Source organism: Doryrhamphus excisus, chromosome 4 (genome assembly GCF_030265055.1).
Source record: "Doryrhamphus excisus isolate RoL2022-K1 chromosome 4, RoL_Dexc_1.0, whole genome shotgun sequence".
Classification (NCBI taxonomy): domain Eukaryota; kingdom Metazoa; phylum Chordata; class Actinopteri; order Syngnathiformes; family Syngnathidae; genus Doryrhamphus; species Doryrhamphus excisus.
This window is the reverse complement of record NC_080469.1, coordinates 18,757,619-18,780,720: the sequence shown is the minus strand read 5'-3', so window position 1 is coordinate 18,780,720 and position 23,102 is coordinate 18,757,619. Positions and strand designations below refer to the sequence as shown.

Genomic DNA, 23,102 nt, shown 5'->3' with positions numbered 1-23,102 from the left:
TGTTTTTTGGTTGTTTTGAGTCGATTCAACGCCGCCAGGCAGTCGCTTTGTCTCGGGCTGTCTTGCTAACGTCCGCCTTTTTCTTCTTCCGTTCAAGTTTTACGACAGTCAAGTCTCCCTGGCGGCTGCTGCCATCAGACGGCGGCATTGAAGACTGCAGCTGCATGTTGTAAATATATTTTCCAAGAAGTGCACTTAAAGTGTCATAAAGATTGAAGTGTGTGAAGTGTCATAGAAAGAAGTGTCATAAAACTGAAAAAGCCTACTATTAATATCAACCTCACTCTTTGCTCTTTTAATTCCCAATATTTCCATTTTCCTATGAAATCCTCTCCATCTGGTCATTTTATTTGAATCTTCATTCTCCTGTTATATCTGAACATGAGTTCCAGGAGTTCCAGGAGTTCCAGGAGTTCCAGGAGTTCCAGCAGTTCCGGCTCCATCTCTCTTCAATTGTGCTGTGGTGCCGAAGGACGCCAACCAGCTCAATGCTTGGGAAAGAAGCCTGATCCGACGTGGCCGACGTGCGCCTTATGCTCCCGGAAGTATAGGATGCACTTGCCACCGGTGGCATCATGACAGACGCTCCGTAGGCGCGGCGCAGCCTCCGGCCTGGCCATCAGGACGCCGCAACGACTTCGCCACCATCTCCTGCTAGGCAATGTGAAGAATAAATGACATTCATTCATTTTCTACTGCTTATCCTCACAAGGATGGGGGTATGCTGGAGCCTATCCCAGCTGTCTTTGGGGAGAGGCGGGGTCCACCCTGGACTGGTGGCCACATATAGACAAACAACCATTCACACTCACATCCATACCTATGGACAATTTGAAGGGGGCCAATGAAGTTAACATGTTTTTGGATGGGGGAGGGCATGCATGCACGGGGAGAGCATGCAAACTCCACACAGAGATTGAACTAGGGTCTCCTAGCTGTGAGGCCTGCCTGCTAACCACTTCACCACCGTGCAGCCGAATAAATGACGTTCTATTCATTTTTCATTCATAACTGTCATTTGAAATCGGATGGGACAACAAAATGGGACATTTTCTGTGAAAATGTAGCATGAAAGATGTCGTGTCTTTGACCTGTTTCAGTTTTATGACTTCACTTGGTGAAATTCATGTTTATATCTTACATTTTGTATTTATAATGTTCGATCATGGAAAATATTATATACTACTTTTTTCGTTATGTAATTTTTTCATATTTTAGATTCATTAAAATATATTCAGCAATATGACAATAGTTTTACCAAAATATACAAATTATAAAACAATTAAAATGAAAGAAATGTAAATATACACATATATTACAAAAACAGGGTTGTTATGTCATGTCTAGGGGGCTCTAATAATGCTAAAAAAGTGTATTGAGAAGGTGGTCTACTATATTGGCTAATGGGAGTGTAAATGTGTCAGGTTGTTATGTCATGTCCAGAGGCTCCATTCATGTTTAGAAGGTGGTAAAGAGTTTTGGAACGACATAACTACAAAATATTCCAGGTATTCATATCGAATAGTGGAAAATCAGTAATGCGGTCGGGCCTCAAAGGAGCAATTCCCAAAAGCGTCAATCAGGCTGAGGAAGAAAGACGAGCTGAAAAGAGGTCACCATCCAAACGCTTTTTATTTGAAAGAGCGCGTGATGGCAACGATCGAAGAAGTGTCTTCTGACGTTGGAAAGAATAGCATGCTAACTTGGTATCGTCCCTTTCCAGACCAAACCGGATGGGGGGGGGGCTTCTATTCTCCGCCGTGCGTCAGCATGTGCGCTGCAAAGGTTTTCTTATAAGAATAGTTTTTCCCACAAACGGAGCAACTAAAGGGTTTTTCGCCTGTGTGCGTCCTCGCGTGGGACTCCATGTGCGCCTTCTGAGTGAATCTTTTGCCACAGGCCGAGCAGCCAAAGGGTTTTTCGCTTTCGTGCGTCCGCATGTGCTGAGTCACGCTGTACCTGTGAGAAAATGTATCACCGCATACTGAGCAACTAAAAGGTTTTTCTCCCGTGTGCATTCTCATGTGGGACACGAGGGTGGTGTTGTGAGAGAATCTTTTTGAGCAAACTGAGCATCTAAACGGTCTTTCTCCCGTATGCGTTCTCATGTGGGACTCCATGTGAACCTTCTGAGTGAATCTTTTGCCACAAAAGGAACACCTGAAGGCTTTTTCTGTGTTGTGCGTCTGCATGTGTGCGTACAAAGTGCTGTTGTAAGAAAAACTCTTATCACAGACGGAGCAGCTGAAGGTTTTTTCGGCTTTGTGTGTCTGCATGTGTTGCGTCAAGTTGGATCTGTTAGAAAAGCTCTCGCTGCAAGTTGAGCAACTAAAGGGTTTTTCCCCAGTGTGCGTCCTCATGTGCGACACCAGAGTTGCATTCTGAGAGAATCTTTTATCGCACACTGAGCAACCGAAGGGTTTTTCACCCGTGTGTTCTCACGTGCGACACCAGCGTGGCATTCTGAGAGAATCCTTTCCCGCAAACAGGGCACCTAAAGGCTTTTTCCGTTTTGTGGGTCTGCATGTGGGCATTCAAATTACTTTTATAAGAGAACCTCTTCTCACAAACCGAGCACCTAAAGGGTTTCTCTGGTTTGTGTGTCTGCATGTGTGCACTCAAATTGCCCTTGTATGAAAAGCTCTTGGCGCAGAGTAAACATGGAAAGGGTTTCTCTCCCGTGTGCGTTATCATGTGCGACGCCATAGTGGAGTGGTAAGAGAATCTTTTGTCACAGACTGAGCATGTAAAGGGTTTCTCTCCAGTGTGCGTGCTGTGTGTCGACCTCTGAGCAAACCTGTCGCCACAAACTGCGCAGCTAAATGGTTTTTCTCCGGTGTGCGTCTGCACATCATGCTCCTTCAAATGGCTCCTTTTGGCAGAGCTTTTCCTGCAAACGGAGCAGGTCGGACCTTCTGTCAGACCTTCTTGACCGGCGTCCTCGTCGCAGCGCTCGGGCTGTCTGTCGTCAGCGCCTTCGCCGGCTGCGTCGCCACTCAAAGCTCGTTGGACCCCGCCCTCAGCCTCGCCGTCCGACAACGGAGCCAAGAGCTCGGCTGCTTCCTCCTCTTCGTCGTCTTCGATCTTCACCGAGAAGACGGTCCAATCCGCCTCCTCCTCCTTCACAGGGAGGGGCCGGGGGTCTTCCCGCTTCAAAGCTGACCCCACCCCCTGCAGCTGCTGGGCGTCTGCGGGACAGGAACACACTTCAAGACAGAAGAATTTATCCACCTTTCACCGCACCTGACGCAGGAGATTGGCTCATTCGTGGAGCAGCGAGGCCAAAACAAAACGTCGGTCAAACGGCAACGATGATCGCCGGGCAGCCAGGTTTTCCACAAGTACGCTGGGGCAAGAGGGGATAGAAAAGCAGCAACGGCTTCACCAAACATTTTCACGTCAGCCGATGCCCTGCCCCCCCAACGTCGCGCCACGGACCACTAGATTAGCGAAATAGTGGGTGGGTGGAGTGGGTGAGTGACACACAGTGTGTCACGTGCGGTGTGTTCATTTATTCCTGAATGGGTTCGATCAGGCCATCACAATTTCATCAGGAACAAATGGAAGATTCTGAATCTTCTTTTGTGGTTTAATAACAGCAATGAAAAATTCCAAAATGATCTTCAAAGTACCAACCGAAGTCCTGTCACGTGACCTACGAGCCTATTGGTTGGTGGGAAAGCCAAAATGGCTGCCATTTGCGTCACTCCGGGTCACTACAAACCTTTCGGGATGTCCTAACCCTATTAGCAAGTGTTGATGAGCAAACTGAGGCGTGCTAACACGAGAACAGCAAACGTGTGAAGTTACCTTGAACTGCTTGGACACTTCCGGTCTCGCTCACCGAGTCCAGTTGTTGTCGTTGTCGCTCGTTCTCCTCTCTTGTCCGACAAAGTTCCTCCTCGTACGCCGCGATCGTTCTTTCAAACATGCCGAATATTTCATCGGCTGTCGCCATTAGTCTCTCCCTTATCAGATTTTTCAACATTAAAAAAAACTCGATTAGCCGTCTTCGTCGTCGTCGCCTTCGCTCTTTGTCCCGATTCCTGAAACGTTGCTGTTTCCGCTTTTTTCTTCTTCTGTGGTTCTACGACCGAGAAAGCATCCGTGATTTACGCTGCTGCCATCTTGCGGCGAGATTGAAAATGACTCCAGACGAGAGGGGAGGAAGAAAGCGTCCATTTGTGACGTGCAGATTATCATCTATAACAGATTATCATCCATGGTATACAGATTATAATCCATGGTGTCCTCAACCAATCACGCTGTTGAATGATACTTTGATATATTTGTAAGATACATACGATATTTTTGAATACAATTATATTATTATTGATTATATACTGAACTCCTGACAAGCACTTCATGATCAACACTTACGGGGGTCCCGAGGGGACATGGAGGGAAAATTTGATGGGTTAAAAAAGACTTCCGGTCATAGCTTGCCTCCAGTAGCAAACATCATCTGGTAGCAGCATCATTTCATTTCCATCTGCAGCATGATGGTTGCAATAAAATAACATCCGGGAAGGAAGTACATCGTTTAGCATACGTGGGCTCCTTCCGCTTTTGGGAACGGCTTGTCCAACAAGTCAACACGTCTGCTCTTAATTGGAACTTTCAACGTCGTGTTCCCCCAGGGGACAGTCAATCTGATACACACTGGCCGCCATCTTGGATTGTATATTTACGTTCCTACGATGTATAACGTAAAACTAAGAGCCAACTCGCCATGTAAAGTCTTGGAAGCGGTCGCGTTGGTCAGTCAACGTGTCACAAGCGTGCTCTTGGAGAACGTTCCTCCTCCTACGACGCCATCTTTCTTTCAGCCACCGCCATCGTCGCTCCTTCGCCAACCCTTTGAGCATTCCTTTGAGCATTCCCGTTAAAACCGTCAAGCAGGCGCTTTGTCGATATGTCGTCTTGCTAACTTTCGCCCATTGTCTTCTTCGACGGACGCTAAAGTTCGGTTAGCCTGCCGTGACGTCACATGTCGGCACTGAAGTGGTGGGCGCTTCACTTTCATGAGTCATACAGAAACAAACACGTGTATGAATACTAACGGGTCAATCGTGAATCAAAAAAGGGTTTTATGAAACGATGACCTGGTCTTGAGCAAATAAGCGGACACTCGGGACAAAACTACAAGAAAACGGGTGTTGATGATTGACATTGTTCGACATGGTAGCATCCGATCATCCGTCACTTGAATGAGTCACTCGACTCGCAGGCGAACGCCACGGCTCTTGGAACATTCAAAGTGGTGATGGGAAACTCGATTCATTTTACCGAATCGAATTCTTATGGGTCACTGGCACTTGTGAGTCGGGTGCTCAATTCCCTCGAATCACTCGTCACGGAGCGCATGTACAACAACCCGCGTCGGTCCGGTACTCGCTGCGACCACCCATCGCGGAGCGCATGCGCGTAAAGTTCCCGCCGTGTTGCTGGATTTCCTTTTTAAAACGAGCCGGAGTGAGCGGACGGGTTGACAGAGATCAATACCCGTGAGTCCCGATCCAGTGAACATTTGCGCGTATCGAACGGCTCTTTCAGTAGTCGCGCATCGCGATCACAAAGCGGGGACGTTTTGAGGAAGCCATGTTGACGCCGCATTTGGACTAAGCTGTAAATTCTGCTCCAACGCGGGCTCCTCGTCGCCAAGCGTGAAAGACGAGCACCCTACGATGTCAGCGGACGACTTCCAGACCAAGTACGCCTCCTTTATGGAGGGCATAGTGAAGGGTACGGTCGCGGAAACTACTAAACTTTTTGAAACCATGGTCGACGAATTAAAGGCGGAATTATCCAAGGTCAAGATGGAGAACGAGGTCCTCAAAACGACACGCAGAGAAAAAGAAAATGGTCAAAGCTCGTCGATCAGCGAGTCCTGCCAAAGCGTGGGCCCGGAGATGCGTGACACGGCGGTTCAATGCGGTGAGCCCAACCACAAACCCCCCCCCCCCCACACACCGGGAGTCGCCAAAGGCTCACGGAGCCTATTGGATTTGGCAAAGTTAGCAAGTGGAATTGCGTTCGGGATCAGGGGGCCGGGACTTACGTAACGTTACGTTGCTGCCGTGTGTTTCCCACACGGCAAGACGCCGACACCATTTTCTAGATGGAGGATCCCATCCACGTCACGAACCTGCTTCCATGGCACCACAGGCGTCGTGAAGGCAAATGTTCCTTCTTTAGTGGAAGATGAAGCCCGTAATTCCACTTCCGGTAGCAAAGCTTTGTGTCGCGTGAAGGCCGCACCCCTTCCTGTCCGATGACGCCAAGTCTCGCGAGAGAAACCGAGCATCAGCCAGGATTCCTACATGATAGAGGTTGTTTTCTATTCAGCTAATGTAACGCCGCGACTGTTGGTATTTTAGCTTTCATTTTATTTGCCAAACATTTCTACCATCTTATGATGTCACCTTCCTAGAGTCTTATCGTGGCGTTATTCCCGTCCTATTCTAACTTCCTCCCCGACCCGTTTTTCCAGAAGTTGGCTCCCTTTCTTGCCTGTTTCTGCTGGCATTATGGTGTGTCTTTTTACTCCTAAGATATTCCTTCCCCTGACAATGGAACAACTTTATTGGCGGGGCATTGCCACTTTGTTGTGGTGAGAATACGAGATCTTTCTCAGTGTTTGGACTTTATTCCAAACTATTTTATACTATACTACCAAATAATTTATTTATGGACTTTATTAAGAACCTTTCCTGCTAGCCATTCTCCTTGTGTTTATTGTATTAGCACTTTAGGAAGACTCTTGACTGTTTCATGTACGCTAGGAAAGCCTTCCCATCATTTTGTGTGTGTTGACGTGTGCAGACCTCCTTCCCGGCCCCCCCCTGTTGGCTGGGCTGGACCAAGCCGCCGATCAGGAGGAGATGCCTTTCACGCTGCTGCTGGACCAGGATGACAACGAGCAACCGGACAAAGCCGAGGTGCGTTTCATCACACTGACTCCACTGGCCGTTTTCCTTGGCCCCATGGCAGGTTGTCTGGCCCTGGCACGGACGGGGGTCAGCCATACGTTGTCACAGGGCGGGGGTGTCCACACTTGGTACCGCTGCATATTTCCTCCCTGGCAACGCCTCTTCCCAGATTTGTTTAAAATGTGCTCAGTGGGACCATCAGGTCCAAGTAGGCGCCGGCAGGACCACCAGGAGGGCCGGCAGGTACTAGTAGCCGTAAGTCACATAGTGTTGTCTTGATAGGTCTAGAATGCAATATGTGGCACTAAAGGAGGAGATCAAATGGACGTGCCTCGGTTAGCGTCATTAATCCCTTCCAGAAGATCCAACTTAAACCGAGGCAGGTCCTCCATAGAAGACCTTTAGGACAGAGCACATATTGAGGATACGTTCTAGAAGATGATGCGAAAGGAACGAAAAGGAGCATTGAACACGTCTTTAGCAAAGAGGTGATGAAATAAGTCGATGACTGAATTGATTATTGATCACCTTCCTTCTCCACTGTGACCTTAAGGTGTGTGAGCCCACAGTCGGCGGCGGGGAGGTCTGGTGTGCCACTGCAGGTAAGAAGTCCACATGCTGCGAGTCACACATCCGTCAGGCGCTGATCGGCGTTTACCCGCCACTCTCGTCTCATTCAGCAGCAGAGGACGCCCGGCCGGAGCAGCGATGTTCACCTGGAGTTCCCGCAGGAAGCACGCCGCATGACCACGGTTCCCATGAGACACGGACACACTCGGCCCAGTCGCTCGCCACACCCGCGGCACAGCTCCAAAGTCATCCACCATTGGCGGGGGAAAGCGAGCCAGCAGGCGTCGCCGTGCAGCAGTGCGGCGGTCTTCCTCTTCCACAGCATCTGCAAGTTGATACGCCAGCCAAGGAAAAGAGCAAAGAGCCCTCCAGAAAGGTGAAGCTCCTGCAAAGGACTGCGAGAAGGACGGCGGTGCTTTCACCCTCCAGTGCAGGACACGCCGAGGGGGGGACATCTCTTGGCGAGGAGGAAATGTGTCTGAGGTCAAGTACAAAGACCACACCCCCGCCTGGTAGTCGTAAGCGGCGTATCTCCACTCAGGATATTGACGCACGCTACAAAAAGAGCCAGAGAAAGGAGCCCCGCCGGGACGGGGCCGCCCATAGAAGGCACCAGTCCTCCAGGACGAGGCTGAGTGGACGTTTAGCATCCGTCAGTCGCAAGGAGTCCACTCTGGTGAGAGTTGCCGCCAGACCCAGAAGGCCTTGCAGTTCCACCTTTGCTGAAGAGGAGCACACCCCCCGGCACTTGAAAAGACCGTCCCACCATTCCCTGTTGGAGAAGACCGCCCCCTCAGCGACCCATTGGGTCAAACTGCCTCAAGGCGCTACCAAGCCTGGAGAATCTGCTGCCAAGACCTCCAGACTCAAACCCAATTTTAGCATCTCCGAGAACGTGAAGCTCCGCAGCGGCCAGAGATTAGCTCAAGCGAAGATTAGCAAGGTGAAGAAAAGCAACTGTGCTGGCGATGAGGTGGCTGCATCAGCTCCTCCAGCGCCAGCCGGAGAGGAGTCCTCCTTGAGGAGAACAAGGTCTTCCTTTTCACCGGCACTGTCCCTGAGATCCCAGAACCACGCCGTGGTCTTTCCCCCCGATCCTCCTCGGCACCCGGCTATGGGCTCAGCACTGCTGCCTTTGCCCGTCACGGGGGGCCCCCTGCTCAAGAACCAGTGCGGGGAATGTGGGCGCGTCCTCAGCAGCGGCGCCGCCCTGGAGAGCCACCTCAGTCTCCACAAAGGCCACAGACCGTTCTCCTGCACGGTCTGCAGGAAGAGCTTCCCTGACGCCAAGGGTCTCAGGCGGCACGACAGAGTGCACCGCAACGGCAGGATCCACACCTGCCAGCAGTGCGGGAAGGGTTTTGTCTATGTGTATGGTCTTACCAAACATCTCCAGATGGTCCACGTAAAGTTTAAACCCTTCGTCTGCCAGATCTGCAACAAGGCATTCTTCACGAAGGGCGACGTGGAAGACCACATACGCCTGCACACGGGGGAGAAACCATTCCACTGCCACTTGTGTGAAAAGAAGTTTGTGAAGAAAGTGGAACTGAAGGTGCACCTGAAGTGGCACAATGGAGAGAAGAGACACTGGTGTCCGTACTGCGGCAAAGGCTTTTTTGACTACAACAACTGGAAAAGACACAAGTACATCCACACCGGAGAGAAACCGCATTCTTGCCCACACTGCCCCAAACACTTTAAACAGTCCAGCCACCTGAAGAAGCATGTTAGGAATGTACATAAAATCCAATGAGAATTTCTACACGTCGTTACGTCATCACATATTTTTCCTCAGCATGAGAAAATGTCTTCAATAAAAAATAGAAAACCATCATCTTGCTTCTCTTTGCTTTCTTTTCTTTGTGCCTCGTGCGGCCGCGTTAAGACTACCACATTCTCTTTTCTTTAGCACTTCGGATATGAACTCCGTACCATTCTGGACCTGTCTGGACCATCGAAATCTACAATGTATGCACCCTGACTGTTTACTTGTGGAAAGGTTCCCTTAACGTTTTCCTTCTTTCAAATCAGAGAAACTACATTTATGCTCTTCTCTCACCTGGATTCTTTTTGCCAGCTGCATGGAAGCCTTCCCATCCGGGCCACACGGGGAAGGCCCGATCACCAGGCCACCACGCCGGTCTTCTTGACCAGTCTTTGGCCCGTGGCCCAGGATCTGCCAAATGCCGCGAGTCGAGCACGTCCTCCTTCAACCAGGTCTCTGTGACCACAAGCAGGCCTAGCGTTGGCTCTGAGGTCCTCGTCCGTGTTGACGTTTCCTCCTTTCACTCCCACCGCCAGGCTGGCAGCAGCAGTTCAAGAGCATCCTTTAGACTTCCGTGACGGGGCCAGTGTTTGGGGAAAGGGCCCAAGCCTCAACCATGTCAGACTGGTTGGCGCCATGTAGGACCGGGAGAGAACTTCTACATACGGTATAGCGACAGCAGAGAGGGAAACCCAGTGTGTGTGAAGATGACAGATGAAGACATTGTTGCTGTGGATAGAGCAGATGTAGTACAGATGTGAGGCAGGCCACTCCCCCGTATGACTTCTGAGTCATCCCATCTCCAGACGGGAGGAACACAGTTTGAGAAACAAAGCATAAGTTTCTCCAGGAATGGGACCTGGGTGAGAAGAACTACTGACAGTGGGTCTAACGTCACCTGGAACAGTCTAACAGTGCCATAGGTCAGCTTTGTAGCCCCAAAATCCTGATACATGCCAAGGTCCACGTCCTGCAACCCCAGCGCCATGGCGGCCTTCGGTCAACGTCCATGACAGGAAAGAAGCCAACTTGGCGAGGACAGGTCTGACTGATGGCCATCATGGCGGCGAGTCCTCCATAGACAGGATGACACCACTTGGCATTCCCTTTTATTACAAATGGACACCACAGACAGTGCAGCGGCCCGGAAAACCTCCACCAGACCCCCCAGGTACCAGTATCATATCATACCCACCCAAACGTCTGCTGCTTCAGGTCCATTCAAACCTTACCTGGATGGAACACCGTAGGTCCCGATGACCCAGTGTGAAATGGGTCCGCTGTGTTGGCCCCCTTTAGTTCCCTCGGCACGACGTGGTACTGTCCTTACTCCCACCTTTGGACGGCCTGGTGTGGTCACCTCTGATCATTGGCGTGACGAGTGGTCTTTGGTGCCTGTGAGGGAAATACTTTGGCATGATTCTGTTGAGGGACGCGTCTGGACTGGTATCTGGCACGCTGACTCCAGCTGCATCGGAAGCCAGCCTACGTTCTGCTGTCTTCTTGAATGGAGGCCATGTTTGATGATACTCAAGCCCGGCTTCATGATCAGGTTAGCCAGGTGGTCCCAAACCAATCCAGAGGGGTCAGATGGCATCTTGGGCATCTTACCTAGAGAAATGCTGACTCGTTGACTGATCTTCCTGCTCTGGAACACTCCTTAGAAGTTCCTGGCAATATGAGCAGGCAATGTCAGCAGCAGAAGGACTGACGGCTGATTAGATTTTCACGGCGACTTGGGCCACCATCATCCATCGTACAACTGCTTTCCAGAAAAGCAAACAGACGTACACACATACCTCTTCTGGAGACATAGTTTGTCCGTGGACAGCTGACCCCCGGGATGGGCGAGAGACCGGACCCCAAGAGAGCCTGGCCCAAATATGGCTACGTCGGTTTGATGAAAGTGCTCTGGGCTGCCGGTCTAACATTGTCATTATCACTGACATACTACTTCTAGTAGTACTGCTACTAACAGACGGAAGGTGATGGTACACGTGGTGGTCAGGCTTGGCGTTACCAGCGCGCCTCCGACTGAATCAGAAGCCGTTTAAGACACTTTTACTTACAAGCTAATCCTGCTACTTGGTTACGTCAGTACTGTATGTTCTATGTATCCATGTACATGCTCTACCAGCACTAACCATTATCCCCTAGTCCTCTTATTTCTAGCGAGCCATTGGCTTGGTCTGCAACAAAGCGTCCATCAGCAGGTGAATATTTTGTTGCAGCTAAAACACAACGCTAACAGCTGGGCTTCCATGGACGAGCAAGCAAATTCAATGAGGTTGACATGACATGAAAAACACCCATGGTCCAACGCCGTAGATAATGGATGAATTGCCGCAGCGCTACAGATTTAGGAGATGCTATCAACTTCAGCCTGACTTCCACAAGTAAAGAAAGATGGCGGTGGACCAGACACAGGAAGTTTACAGCAATTGCATGAAACTTTTACAACATTGGACTTAAGATTGGTGGCCTTCAGGTGTGAATGTCTGGAGTTCAATTATTCTTTGAAGTCGGCCTTTATATGAGTGTAAAGAACAACAGAACAGAACTGCAGGGGTCCATCTGTCTCTCATTTGTCCATTGTTGTCTTAAAGCTTCCTCTTTTGGAAAAGAACCATCCATGACTGGGATACCATGAACATCCAGCAGCAATACAACATCTTGGCATGACTGCTATTTGGATGACAAATATCCTGAGGCGAGTCGTTGTTCTCTCTGCTTTAGCTGAGATTAGCTGACGACCACTCAGCGTGTGCCCTGCCTCTCAACAGCTGGGATAGGCTCCCGCACACCCACAACCCTAGTAAGGACAAGCTGCAGAGAAGATGGATGGATGGTATCACCCACTTCCAGAAAGGAGAGTCAAGTGGAATCTGGCGGTGCGGTGTTCCCTGTCGTAGTCATGGGGGTCATTAGTACCACTTTGCCCACAAGCATCAGGAGCATCTAGAAGGTTTTCTCCCCCGCATGCGTGCTCATGTGTGATTCCATGTTGGACTTTCGGGCAAACTCTCGACCACAAACTGAGCAACAAAAAGACTTCTGTCGCGTGTGCGTTTTAGTGTGTTTCCCCATATTGGTTTTGTCAGAGAATCTCTTCCCACACACAGAACAACTATAGGGTTTCTCTCCGGTGTGTGTTCTCATGTGAGACAGCATGGATTCCTTTCGAGAGAATCGTTCGCCACAAACTGAGCAACTAAAAGGTTTTTCTCCTGTGTGCGTTCTCATGTGGAATATCACTTGCACCTTCTGGGAGAATTTTTTATCACAAACTGAGCAACTGAACGGTTTTTCACCGGTGTGTGTTCGCATGTGCCGTGTCAAATGGCTCTTCTGAGTAAAGTTCTTTGGACAAAGCGGGCATGTAAAATGTTCTCCTGTGTGTGTTCTCATGTGTCCAGTCAAGGTGCTCCTTTTTGCATAACTTTTATCACAAACGGAGCAGCTCAGCGCTTTTTGACCTGGCTTCTTTTCTGAGCAAATCCTCCTGCCACCTTCGCAGCTCAAAGGTTCTTGGGTGCGACCGCCGTCTTCATCCTCAGGAGAGTGTGGCGTGGTGTCGTCTTTGTCAGACAGCGGCGCCAAGAGGCTGCCCGCTTGCGGTTTGTCTTGGTGGTCTTCAATCTTCACAGAGACCACCGTCAGCGGCAACGTGGTGAGATCAGCCTCCTCCGACCAGAGAGGACGCTCTCCCTCCTGAGTGATCCACAGTTCCTCCTCTTCCTCTTTCACATGGAGGGGGCGGGGATCCCCCTGCGGCTGAGGGGGACGTTCTTGACGACAAATTATCTGCTGCTGGTCTGCGGGACACAAACACACTCCAGCTCAGACATGTCTTTTATTCTCATAGTGCTTTTTACTCATCATTAGCTAAAGGGGCTACGCTACAATTCCAACGTCTCAGACGCAAACGGAATAAACAGCATGAAGAGCATGATTCCATCGCTGACTGAAAGCCTTAAAGGAGTTACGGATGGTCTTGAATGCTTCATCACGCACAAGAAAGATGACAGACGCCAGGCTGGTGGCGGTTCTGCTGCATGAACAAGCGTGTGCGTCTGATGGTCAGGTGGTGCATTCATAGTGCTTCCATCATGAAGACGTGATGATTATCATGTGCCAAGTCAGCTCTGCAGTGGCTAACACACACTTCTATCTTTCTGACTGGATGGCACTATGCTATTTCTCCACGGAGAGAGTGAATATTCATGCAGTAGAAGTGTAAATTCCACTACACTCACATATACGGTATAATCATACGTGGACGGTTCAAATTGTTAGGAATGAAATATGTTCATATTTGTGGCACAGACAACCTAAATAAATTTTTAGCATCCTAAGAGCCCTCTAGACACAAAATAACACCCCTATTGTCATCTTTACACCGCTATTACCAAATACAATAAAGATTTTTTTAATACAGTTTACCTTGTTGGGGGGCAGAATGGGTGGCTGACAGGAAGTGACATGGGGGGGGGGGTGTCAGAGTTAAGTTTGAGCTTTTCATGGGTTACGGCCACCAGAGTACTCCATGACATGATGATGATGATTATGATGCATCCATCCATTTTCTATGCTGCTTATCCCCACTAGGCTGAAGCCTATCCCAGCTAACTTAATATCTTACATTTCATTCGGAACTGCGTGGTTGACTACATATTTTCTGAACGAGCACAGGCATTACAGGAAGTGTTTGCAGTGGCTGGCACACCATTAGAAAGGTTAGCCAAGTCACTAACACTTAGCATAATAGTGCAAGTGTTTGTATAAGTGCCAACCTCTGAAAATGCTAAAAATGTTAGTATACATGCAAACACTTAGCATAATAGCATCTACCTATGAAAATTGGCTGAAAATGCTAGGCATGCTAACACCTCGCACGTCTGTGCTAGTGTTTATACGTGTCTACCCATGAAAACGGCTAAAAATACGACTATATTGATATTAGCATGCTATTCTAACATTAGCATGCTAACACCTAGCATGATAATGCTAAGTGTTGTGTGTACCCATGAAAACGGATAACATACTACTATGCTAGTATTAGCAGGCTAGCAATAACCCGCTAACGTTAGCATGCTAACCCCATGACAGTGCTAAGTGTTCCTACGTGTCTACCCATGAAAACGGCTAAAAATACTATGCTAGTGTTAGCAGGCCAGCAATACTAACATCAGCATGCTAACCTCAGTACCACAGTGAAGTGTTTATACGTGTTTACCCATGAAAACGGTTAAAAATACTAAGTGTTTCCATACTGTGTGAATCATGCTCGCATTAGTATGCCATACAATATTACATTCATGAAAAGTGGTCTCAATGTAGTAGTATCGGTACAAATGGGATGGTGTCTGAAGTACGTATGCTACGTGAGTCCCGATGCGCCAGCCGGATGGAGACGTATCAACCACAGCCAATGCTGGGCCGGCAGCCCAAGGTGCATCCACTACTTACGGAATAGCGATGTGTAAAAGCCTGTTTTTGACGTGATATTTCCTTCTTTTTCCTGCTAAAAATCCAAACTACGGTGAGCGTGGCAGCATTCATGAAGCTACAAAGGCTGCCTATCGAGGCTGTACATCGGCCGCCATCTTGGATGATACACCAGGGCACCGGGATTTTAAACGGTCGTGCTAGCTCACCGGATCCTTGTTTTGCCGACATAAAGTACTTCCTAACGACGTAGAGGGTTTGTGAGCATACCTTCGACGTGTAACATAATGTGCGTCTTGTAAACAGCTTCCAGTTGTTGTCGATGTAGCTCGTTCTCCTCTCTCGTTCGGGAAAGTTCCTCCTCGTAAGCCGCTATGGTTCTTTCAAACAGCGCCAATATTTCGTCGGCCGCCGCCATCAGTCGCTCCTTCACCAACTCTCTCAACATTTTGATGGGGTCTCGTAGCGTCTTCTCCCTGCGGCCGTGCTGCTCTTCTTCTTCGATGGAGAGCGTCCGTGATGTCACGACGTTACACGACTGCCCCCTGGCGACCGTGTTGAAGACGCAGGATGACAGCGGTTGCCTGTGTTGATGCTGACATGAACTCAACATGAACGATTAAAAACAACTAAATAATGAGAAAATAACTGGATCAAATGTGATGGAAAGGATGTCAATTTGGGAAAAAATGGCCCATGGTTTTATTCAAAATGTAGTATGCCGTTATAAATGTTTAATCCCACATTTGGCCGGTCCTTGAACGCACCATCTAACTTGTGTGGTGAAGCTAATGCATTGGGGTATCAGTGCTAATGTATTTGTCCAGGCTGGTACTATTGAATGCCGGCTCTGGGTTCTTTTCCTGTGCATGACACCAGCCCCCAAAGGGGGGGGGGGTATACTTTGGTTCCAGACTTTGCTTCCAAGGACATTCCAACATCCAGTAGTAGCACATATAGGAATAACACGCGAGATGATATCATGAGGGCTGCCCTGTGAAAAAGTAGTTAGCATGCAGGCCACACAGCTAGGAAACCCAGGTTCGATTCCCCACTCTGGCATATGTGTGGGGTTTGCATGTTCTCCCCATGCGTGCGTGGGTTTTCTTCATCATTCTCGTCTTCAGCAAGACACCCCAATTATTATCATCATCATCATCATATTCTCATCTTGGATGGTTTCTTTAGTCTCCCTTGGATTCCTCTCAGCAGGGTAGATGTCTAGGAAGTACAGATCATCTTTCTCATCTCAGTAGATGTCTGGGAAGAAGTACAGATCATCTTTCTCATCCCAGTAGATGTCTAGGAAGTACAGATCATCTTTCTCATCCCAGTAGATGCAGTTTTTACCATTTTTTTATTGGAGCCCTGAAGACAGGAAAAAACATAATCTTGAACATGTTAGCATTGACAGCGTACTTCCTGGTGGCCGGGTTAGAGTTACATTACAAAAGGACACTCTTCAACAGGAGGATAGGACTCAAAAAGCAAACCAGAGGCAGAACTTCGTCTTTTTCCGTAAAGGAGGAAAAGTGTCAGGTTTAAACCCCAACACTTGCAAAAAACACTGCCTGTACAAAAGAAGACACAGAGAGGTGAGTTTCTTTTACTTGCAAGGAGAGTGATGGAGACTGCTCAGTTACAATTCTCCTACCAACTCTGAAACAGCCCCCATCGCTCCTGCCATTTATTTAGGAATGCCCTAGGTCACAGGAGGTCTCAACTGCTACGGGGGAAGGGTGTCCTGACTATCCAGTTGAGACCATTTAAAAACAAACCACTATCTGCCTCATACACACATTCTTCTGCTCGTGGTTGACTGCTTGAGCAATCAACTGTCCCCTTCTGCTGGTGCCACATCCTGCAATAAAAGCAAGTCATGCATACATACACATAGAACAAAGCTATACCTATCTTACCAACTTGTAGTTAGAAAGGCAAACAGTTAGACCAGCAAATTGGATAACTTATCTACAACAGTTCCAACATTTCCCTCCTGTTTATCCAGTTTGCACTAAATAGGTTATCATTCAATGACCTCTTCTAAAACGATTTTCAGTCATTAAATCATTACTTTAGCACAGCATGTTACACTCAGAGGGGAGACTCGTAGTCTCCTGGATCTGGGAACAAGTCTGGTAGATTGAGAAAGCTATCTTCTCGGTCGTCATCGCCTTTTTCATCTGCTTGGGGCAAGAGTGCATATAATCCTGACACTTCTTGCTTAATTGGTTGGATAGCAGTGGTGATTAGCCTGGTGCACAAAACTCTAATGCAGGGAATGCACCAACATCCACATAAGGTGAGAATAGCTGCAAATACAGCGATTGACATTAAAACTGACATTATCAGTTGTTTATATTTGCCAAATATGTCTCCAAAACCATCCCACATTGACGTGTCAACTCCAGAATGGTCTTTCATCTTGCTGTTAAGGGACCTTAGACCTTCTAAAGCCTTGGTGAGACTCCCGTCTGCTGCCGTGTTGTTCGGAATGAACGTACAGCACTGATCACCAAAAATGGCACATACTCCGCCCTTCTCTGCCAGGAGCATGTCAACAGCAATTCTGTTTTGGAAAGCCATGAGGGAGGTAGCTGACAGTTGTTCATGGATGGCAGAGAACCCTTCTTCTGTTTTATTACCTAGTTTCTGCACGTTATAGTGGATGTAGTTGATTCTATCTACATTTTTGTTAATTGTGCACCACCAGCAAATCGATGATTCGAACCCTGCTGCTATCTGGTTGACTAATTTATATTCATCAGAGACTCCTCTTGGTACCCCTATGCTGTCTGTGTAGGTGGGATCATTTTTATCCCATCCTGACGTTGATCTCTTTGTTCTGTCTTTCCAGGTGTGTGGGAACACGCGTTGTCCTATAGCCACTAGTTCTGTAATGGTGATAGGGGTGATGGATACTGGCAAGATCAATGACACTAGGGCACAAAATCCTGTGGTATTATTTTGTTTTTAGCTAGGGTCATAATCGCCCCTCCTTCTTTCACGCATCCTAACTTGGTCTTCCCATATTAGGCCTATGCCCATTATTATGATCACGCCTATTAATCCTCCTAGCGTGAATAACGCTTTTCCTTTTAGAGTGGGCATGCTGACTGCAGTTCCGCAACCCTTCCTAATAGCATACAGAGTTGTGGACAATCTTCACCGGGTTTGAGACGACTGCACACTAGAAGCACAGCCTCCTTTGTAGTCGGACTTCCTCTGTAGCTAGGTGAAAGGTTGCAGTTCTACAACAGATACCACAGGGCTACAATAATTACGCAAATGAGCAACCCTATATTGAAGATTAGGATTGAAACTGAAAGCTAGTCATAACTTATCACCTTTTTACAGTGTGTTAAATGTATCCACGTGTTCCTTTCCACTATTTTGAGTGCAGTGGGTGTTGTCAACAGAACCTGGTATGGACCTTCCCACTTGGGTGAATACCAATGCTTCTTTTTTATGCTTCTTATCAGGACCCAATCTCCTGGCTCCACTAACTGGTTTTCCTGTTGGGACACAGAGGTTGTATCATCACTATCTTGTTGATCTATCAGTTGTTTTTGTTGTTGTAACATCTTTCTCATGTAGTCTGCTAGAGTACTTTCATCATCAGTTTCCCATATATTTTTAAAATATGGTAATCTGTAAGGTCTGCCAAAGATAGTTTCATAAGGTGTCAGGCCGTTGGAACTTGTAATGTTTATGTATAGTTTTACCAAGTCTAAACATTTAGTCCACGGTCTTTTAGTTTCTTCCATGCACTTCCTGAGTCTGTTTTTTATTGTTCCATTCATCCTTTCTACCAACCCTGCACTCTATGGGTGGTAGGCACAATGATTCTTTAGGTCTATATGGAATGCTTGACCTATTCTTGTTACGATCTGATTCACGAAATGTGTGCCGTTATCACTGTAAATTTTTTCTGGAATACCATAGCGTGGAATTATGTCTTTGCATAGAGCTTTAGCCACTGTTAGTGCATCTGGATGTTTTGTAGGAATACAGAATTTTTTTCCTTCACTGTTGTTGAGTTCAATGAAGTCCATGTGTATATGTTGGAACGGATAATCTGGTTTAGGAAACTGTCCTCTTTTTGGCCTCAGATTACCTTGAGCGTTGTGTTCCGCACAAACCAAACATGCTCTACAAACATTTTTTGAATATGAATTAAAGCCATAGGTTGTATATGTTTGACTGACCAATCCCACCATCCCTCCTGTTGAGACATGTGACTTCCCATGGCTCAATATGGCTGCCCATTTGTATAGGTTCTTGGGTAGGATTGGTTTGTTTTCAGGACATATGTGTATTCCATTTTTTATTTGTGCTCCTTTCCTTTGCCATTGTTCTTGTTCTTGTTTAGGTGACTGTTGCTGCATTTCTCGTAATATTTCATCGGTTATTTCTTTTTCAGTTAATGTTAGGATTTTTATTTCTTTTTGTGCTGCTTCTTTGGCTGTTTTGTCTGCAAATGCGTTTCCTTTTGATACTGGGTCAGTTCCAGTTGTGTGGGCCGCACATTTGCATATTGCCAGTTGTTTTGGCAGTTGTACTGCTTGTAATAACTCTGTTAAGAGCTTTGCATGTGTCACAGGTTTTCCCGTTGATGTTATCATGCCTCTATTCTTCCAGTGTTGTGCAAATGTGTGGGTTGTAGCGTATGCATACTGACTATCTGTGTATATAGTCGCAATCTTATCTTTCATAAGTTTGCAAGCTTCAGTAAGAGCTACTAATTCTGCTGCTTGCGCTGAAAAGTGTTGAGGCAATGCTTCTGCTTTTAAGATCTTGTTATGTGTTACTACAGCGTAGCCTGTTTTGGTTTTCCCTTTTTCATCTTTCTTAGATGAGCCATCTACAAATAGGGTTTCTCCTTGCTCAAAGGGAGTGTCTTTTAGGTCTGCTCTGCTTTTTGCTGTCTGCTCTGCTAGAGATTGACAATCATGAGCTTCTCCTTCATTTTCTGTGGGAACCAGCGTTGCTGGATTGAGTGCTGTGCATCTTTCGATTTTTAGATGCGGTTCTGACAGTAATATTGACATGCAAGACAGATGTCTTGCCGGTGACAGGAAGCTCATCTTTGTCTGCAATAGCAGGGCCGACACTGCATGTGGAACTTTTAGTATAAGGGGATGGAAAAGTACTATGTCTGCACTTGAGATCACTGCCAGTGATGCTGCAATCACTGCTCTCACACAATGTGGTAAGGCACATGCTACTGCATCCATTTTAGTTGAGTAATAGGCTACAGGCCTTAATTTATTTCCATGCATTTGTGTCAACACTGAGGTCATAAAATGTCCTTTGCAATCTACCATTTGTATGAATTCCTTTTGATAATCTGGTAGGGCGAGTGTGCTGCTGCTAACCAAGGATTGTTTTAATTTGCAAAGGGCCTCCTCAGCTTCAGTTGTCCATTTTAGTTTGTCTGACATTTTTAATTCTTCTTTGTACATGAGTGAGTTTAATGGTGCCGTCAATTCTGCATAACTTGGAACCCAACTTCTGCAATAGTTTGTAAGTCCTAAAAAGGACATCATTTGTTTTTTGGTCAATGGTTTAGGTGCTTGCAATATGGCGGTTTTTCTTTCTTCTAATATAGTTCTTCCTCCTGCACTCAGCTGATGTCCTAGATATTTGACCTTTTCTTGACAGAATTGTAGTTTATTTTTGCTCACTTTATGGCCTTCTGCAGCTAGATGTTTTAGCAAGGCTATAGTGTCTGCTTCACAGTCTTCCTGTGTCTCAGATGCTACTAATATGTCATCCACATACGTAAGTAGCTGGCTTTTCCTTGGAGGCTCGAAGGTAGACAGACTTGAATTAATCACTTGAGAATAAATTGTGGGACTTTCACAATACCCTTGAGGTAATCTGGTATAGGTGTATCTTTTCCCTTTGAAAGTAAATGCAAACCAATATTGACTGTCTTTGTGTACTGGTACTGAGAAGAATGCATTACTTATGTCTATCACTGTGAAGAATTCAGCTTTTGGATTTAGTGAATTTAGTAGCGTGTGTGGGTCTGCAACACATGGAGATCTTTGGATTACTGCGTTGTTTACTGCTATCAAGTCCTGAACCATCCTCCACCCTGTTGATGGAGGTGCCTTTTTCACAGGAAATATTGGTGTGTTTACTGGGGAGTCAGCACATTCTATTGATACACCTGCCTTTTTTAGATCTTCAATCACTGGCTCTATTCCTGCCATTGCATCTGGTTTTAGGGGGTATTGTTTTATCCTGGGACGATGTTCTGTTTTGGGTCTAATTATGACAGGTGCTGCTCCTTTCACTAACCCTACATCTGTTGGTCCTTAAGACCATAGCTCTGCTTCAGTAGCTCTTCCTGTTTTTCAGAGAAGAATATCTCTCATTTTTGAATCTTTGCTAAGTGTACTCCTGATTGGACTGTTACAGACCAAAACAGTGCCTCTTTTGTTAATTCAGTGGATTCACTATACCAAGTGTTGGTGCCTGTCGCTCCCCAATCACCTGCTCTTTCACCTCTGTCCACCAGCTTCCCAAGATCTTTCCATCCAATATTTCTGCTTTTGAATAGCGAAATGTGAGGCTCGTGGTATTGTTTGAATAGTGGCTCAACTTGTTTTGGTAAGGTAGCAGCTGCTGCAGCATTGGCTACCCCATCGGAGTACACATAGGTCACTGTTATTTTGGCTGGAGTGACTTTGTCAAGGTTCTCTTTATACTTGGAATCAGGATAAGCGGTGAACCACGTAGTGACATGCAGGTCATCTGGTGACATTTGGTCTTGCACCTGCTCTACTGCTTCCTTTCCTTTAGTCATGAGGTGAGCTCCCATGGATGTGGGAGGCTTGTTTGGAATATCTAATGTATAGTAGTAGTTAGGTTTCCCTACCCCCTGTACTACATATGCTTCCTCTGGCTTTTGCCTGGTTATTTTTAGTCCCTCAGGGGTTGGTACTATAGCTAAGCCTAAGGCGACTAAACCATCTCTCCCTAGTAGGTTTACTGGGCATTCTGGTAACATTAAGACGGACAATTGGCATGACTTGCCGTCCGAGTCTCTGAGCCACAAAGGCTCAGTTTCTTGAACTCTTTTCGTGACACCTTGCGCTGCACGTACTATGGCATAGCTGGAGCTAGGCCGCGCATGTGGCAATGTTTCTTTAATGGTAGTCCTGCACGCACCAGTATCACAAAGGAATTTGACTGGAGTTCCTTGAACAAACAGTGTAATTTCTGGCCTAATTTTTTCTTCGTAGAATAGATCTTCTAAATTTAGGATTTCTTCCTCTTCTAGTATTTCTTCAGGTTTCTCTGATCGCTGTTCCCGTACTAGTCATGCTCTTCGTTGGTTATGTGGGAAGGGGTTGGTTTTGCAATCTTTGGCAATGTGACCCTCCCTCCCACAAGACCAACAAGCTCTAGGGTTGTCATTTGGTTGTGGTCCGAATCCTCTACCTCTACCTCTGTCTAGTCCTCGTCCTCGACCTCTACCTCTGGACTGCTGATAAAAAACAGCAACTCCTTCTTCCCCGTGGTAGAAGACTAACTCCTTTTTCCCTTTTTTACTTTTAATAACCTTTTCAGCATGGAGGGCATGATTTATATATTCTGCAAGTGTCCCTCCACTCATGCCTATGTAATGGCGATTTACCCATCCATTAATGTCTGCTAGAGAACCTGAGTGCAGTGCATTCTTCAATTGTTGTTTGTAGGGTCCAATCTCGTCCTCGTTGGGATCTAACCCACTGTGTGCCCTGAACACCTTTTCCATTCTTACTCTGTATTCATCAAATGGTTCATCTGGGTTTTGTTTGCATCTCCCTATCTCAGTGTAATTTGCTCTTCTCCTGTATCTTGTCCTAATTCTCTCTAAGAGTGGATCCAACTGCATGGCAAGTTGCACGGATCCAGGAGTGTGGATCTGGTTGTTTTCTCCAGTTGGGGAATAGGTTCCTTTAACATGAAACCATTCTGGCCCAAGTCTGCACATCCACACTTGCTGTACTTCTACTCCATTTAAGTGATATGACCTTCTCAGATTTTCCATCTGTGTCACACACTCAACATCTTCTTTAGGGTGAGGAATGCCTTCTACGGCTTTTCTCACATCATCTTGGGTCCAGGTTCTATAGACCCTGATTACGGCTCCCTCTCTCCCTGACCTGCACGGGGGTTAGGTAGCTCTATTAAGGGAAACACATGAGTTTCGTCTCCCTCTTCTGTTAATGCTGGCATTTTTGGTATTGGCGATAGTAATTTTCCTATCCCTTTTTGCAATGTTTTGGACCAGTTTCCTACGTCTCCTTGAGAACGGGTATACATTTTTCGTGGTGCGTCTGTTATTTGAGGTGTATACTGCGGGGGTTGTGCTCCTAATTCTTCAT

The 23,102-nt window shown here is 47.0% G+C and overlaps 3 protein-coding genes across 8 annotated transcripts; 1 reads left to right on the top strand and 2 right to left on the bottom strand.

The window, feature by feature from the left end:
* Positions 1-1,613: 1,613 nt before the first annotated feature.
* On the bottom strand, positions 1,614-6,485 carry LOC131127622 (gastrula zinc finger protein XlCGF7.1-like). 4 transcript variants are annotated; one of them, XM_058069687.1, is made up of 3 exons: positions 6,062-6,485; positions 3,811-4,203; positions 1,614-3,188 (listed from the first exon to the last, which is right to left on the bottom strand). In XM_058069687.1, exons 2-3 carry the CDS (start codon positions 3,986-3,988, stop codon positions 2,425-2,427), a joined length of 942 nt encoding a protein of 313 aa, XP_057925670.1. In that variant the 5' UTR covers positions 3,989-4,203; positions 6,062-6,485; the 3' UTR covers positions 1,614-2,424. The 4 variants fall into 4 exon arrangements, with proteins under 4 accessions (XP_057925670.1, XP_057925671.1, XP_057925669.1 ...); XM_058069688.1 differs by having other exon boundaries at positions 3,811-4,087; XM_058069686.1 differs by lacking the exon at positions 6,062-6,485 and adding an exon at positions 4,381-5,950.
* Positions 5,355-9,336, top strand: LOC131127580 (zinc finger protein 3-like). 3 transcript variants are annotated; one of them, XM_058069622.1, is made up of 4 exons: positions 5,355-5,937; positions 6,826-6,941; positions 7,486-7,534; positions 7,613-9,336. In XM_058069622.1, the coding sequence occupies exons 1-4, from the start codon at positions 5,688-5,690 to the stop codon at positions 9,256-9,258; spliced, it is 2,061 nt and encodes a 686-aa protein (XP_057925605.1). In that variant the 5' UTR covers positions 5,355-5,687; the 3' UTR covers positions 9,259-9,336. The 3 variants fall into 3 exon arrangements, with proteins under 3 accessions (XP_057925605.1, XP_057925606.1, XP_057925607.1); XM_058069623.1 differs by having other exon boundaries at positions 5,356-5,937; positions 7,616-9,336; XM_058069624.1 differs by lacking the exon at positions 5,355-5,937 and adding an exon at positions 5,955-6,613.
* On the bottom strand, positions 8,814-15,331 carry LOC131127776 (zinc finger protein 691-like). Its single transcript, XM_058070004.1, has 4 exons — positions 14,989-15,331; positions 11,070-13,085; positions 10,882-10,940; positions 8,814-10,665 (listed from the first exon to the last, which is right to left on the bottom strand). Exons 1-2 carry the CDS (start codon positions 15,329-15,331, stop codon positions 12,229-12,231), a joined length of 1,200 nt encoding a protein of 399 aa, XP_057925987.1. The 3' UTR covers positions 8,814-10,665; positions 10,882-10,940; positions 11,070-12,228.
* Positions 15,332-23,102: the final 7,771 nt, after the last annotated feature.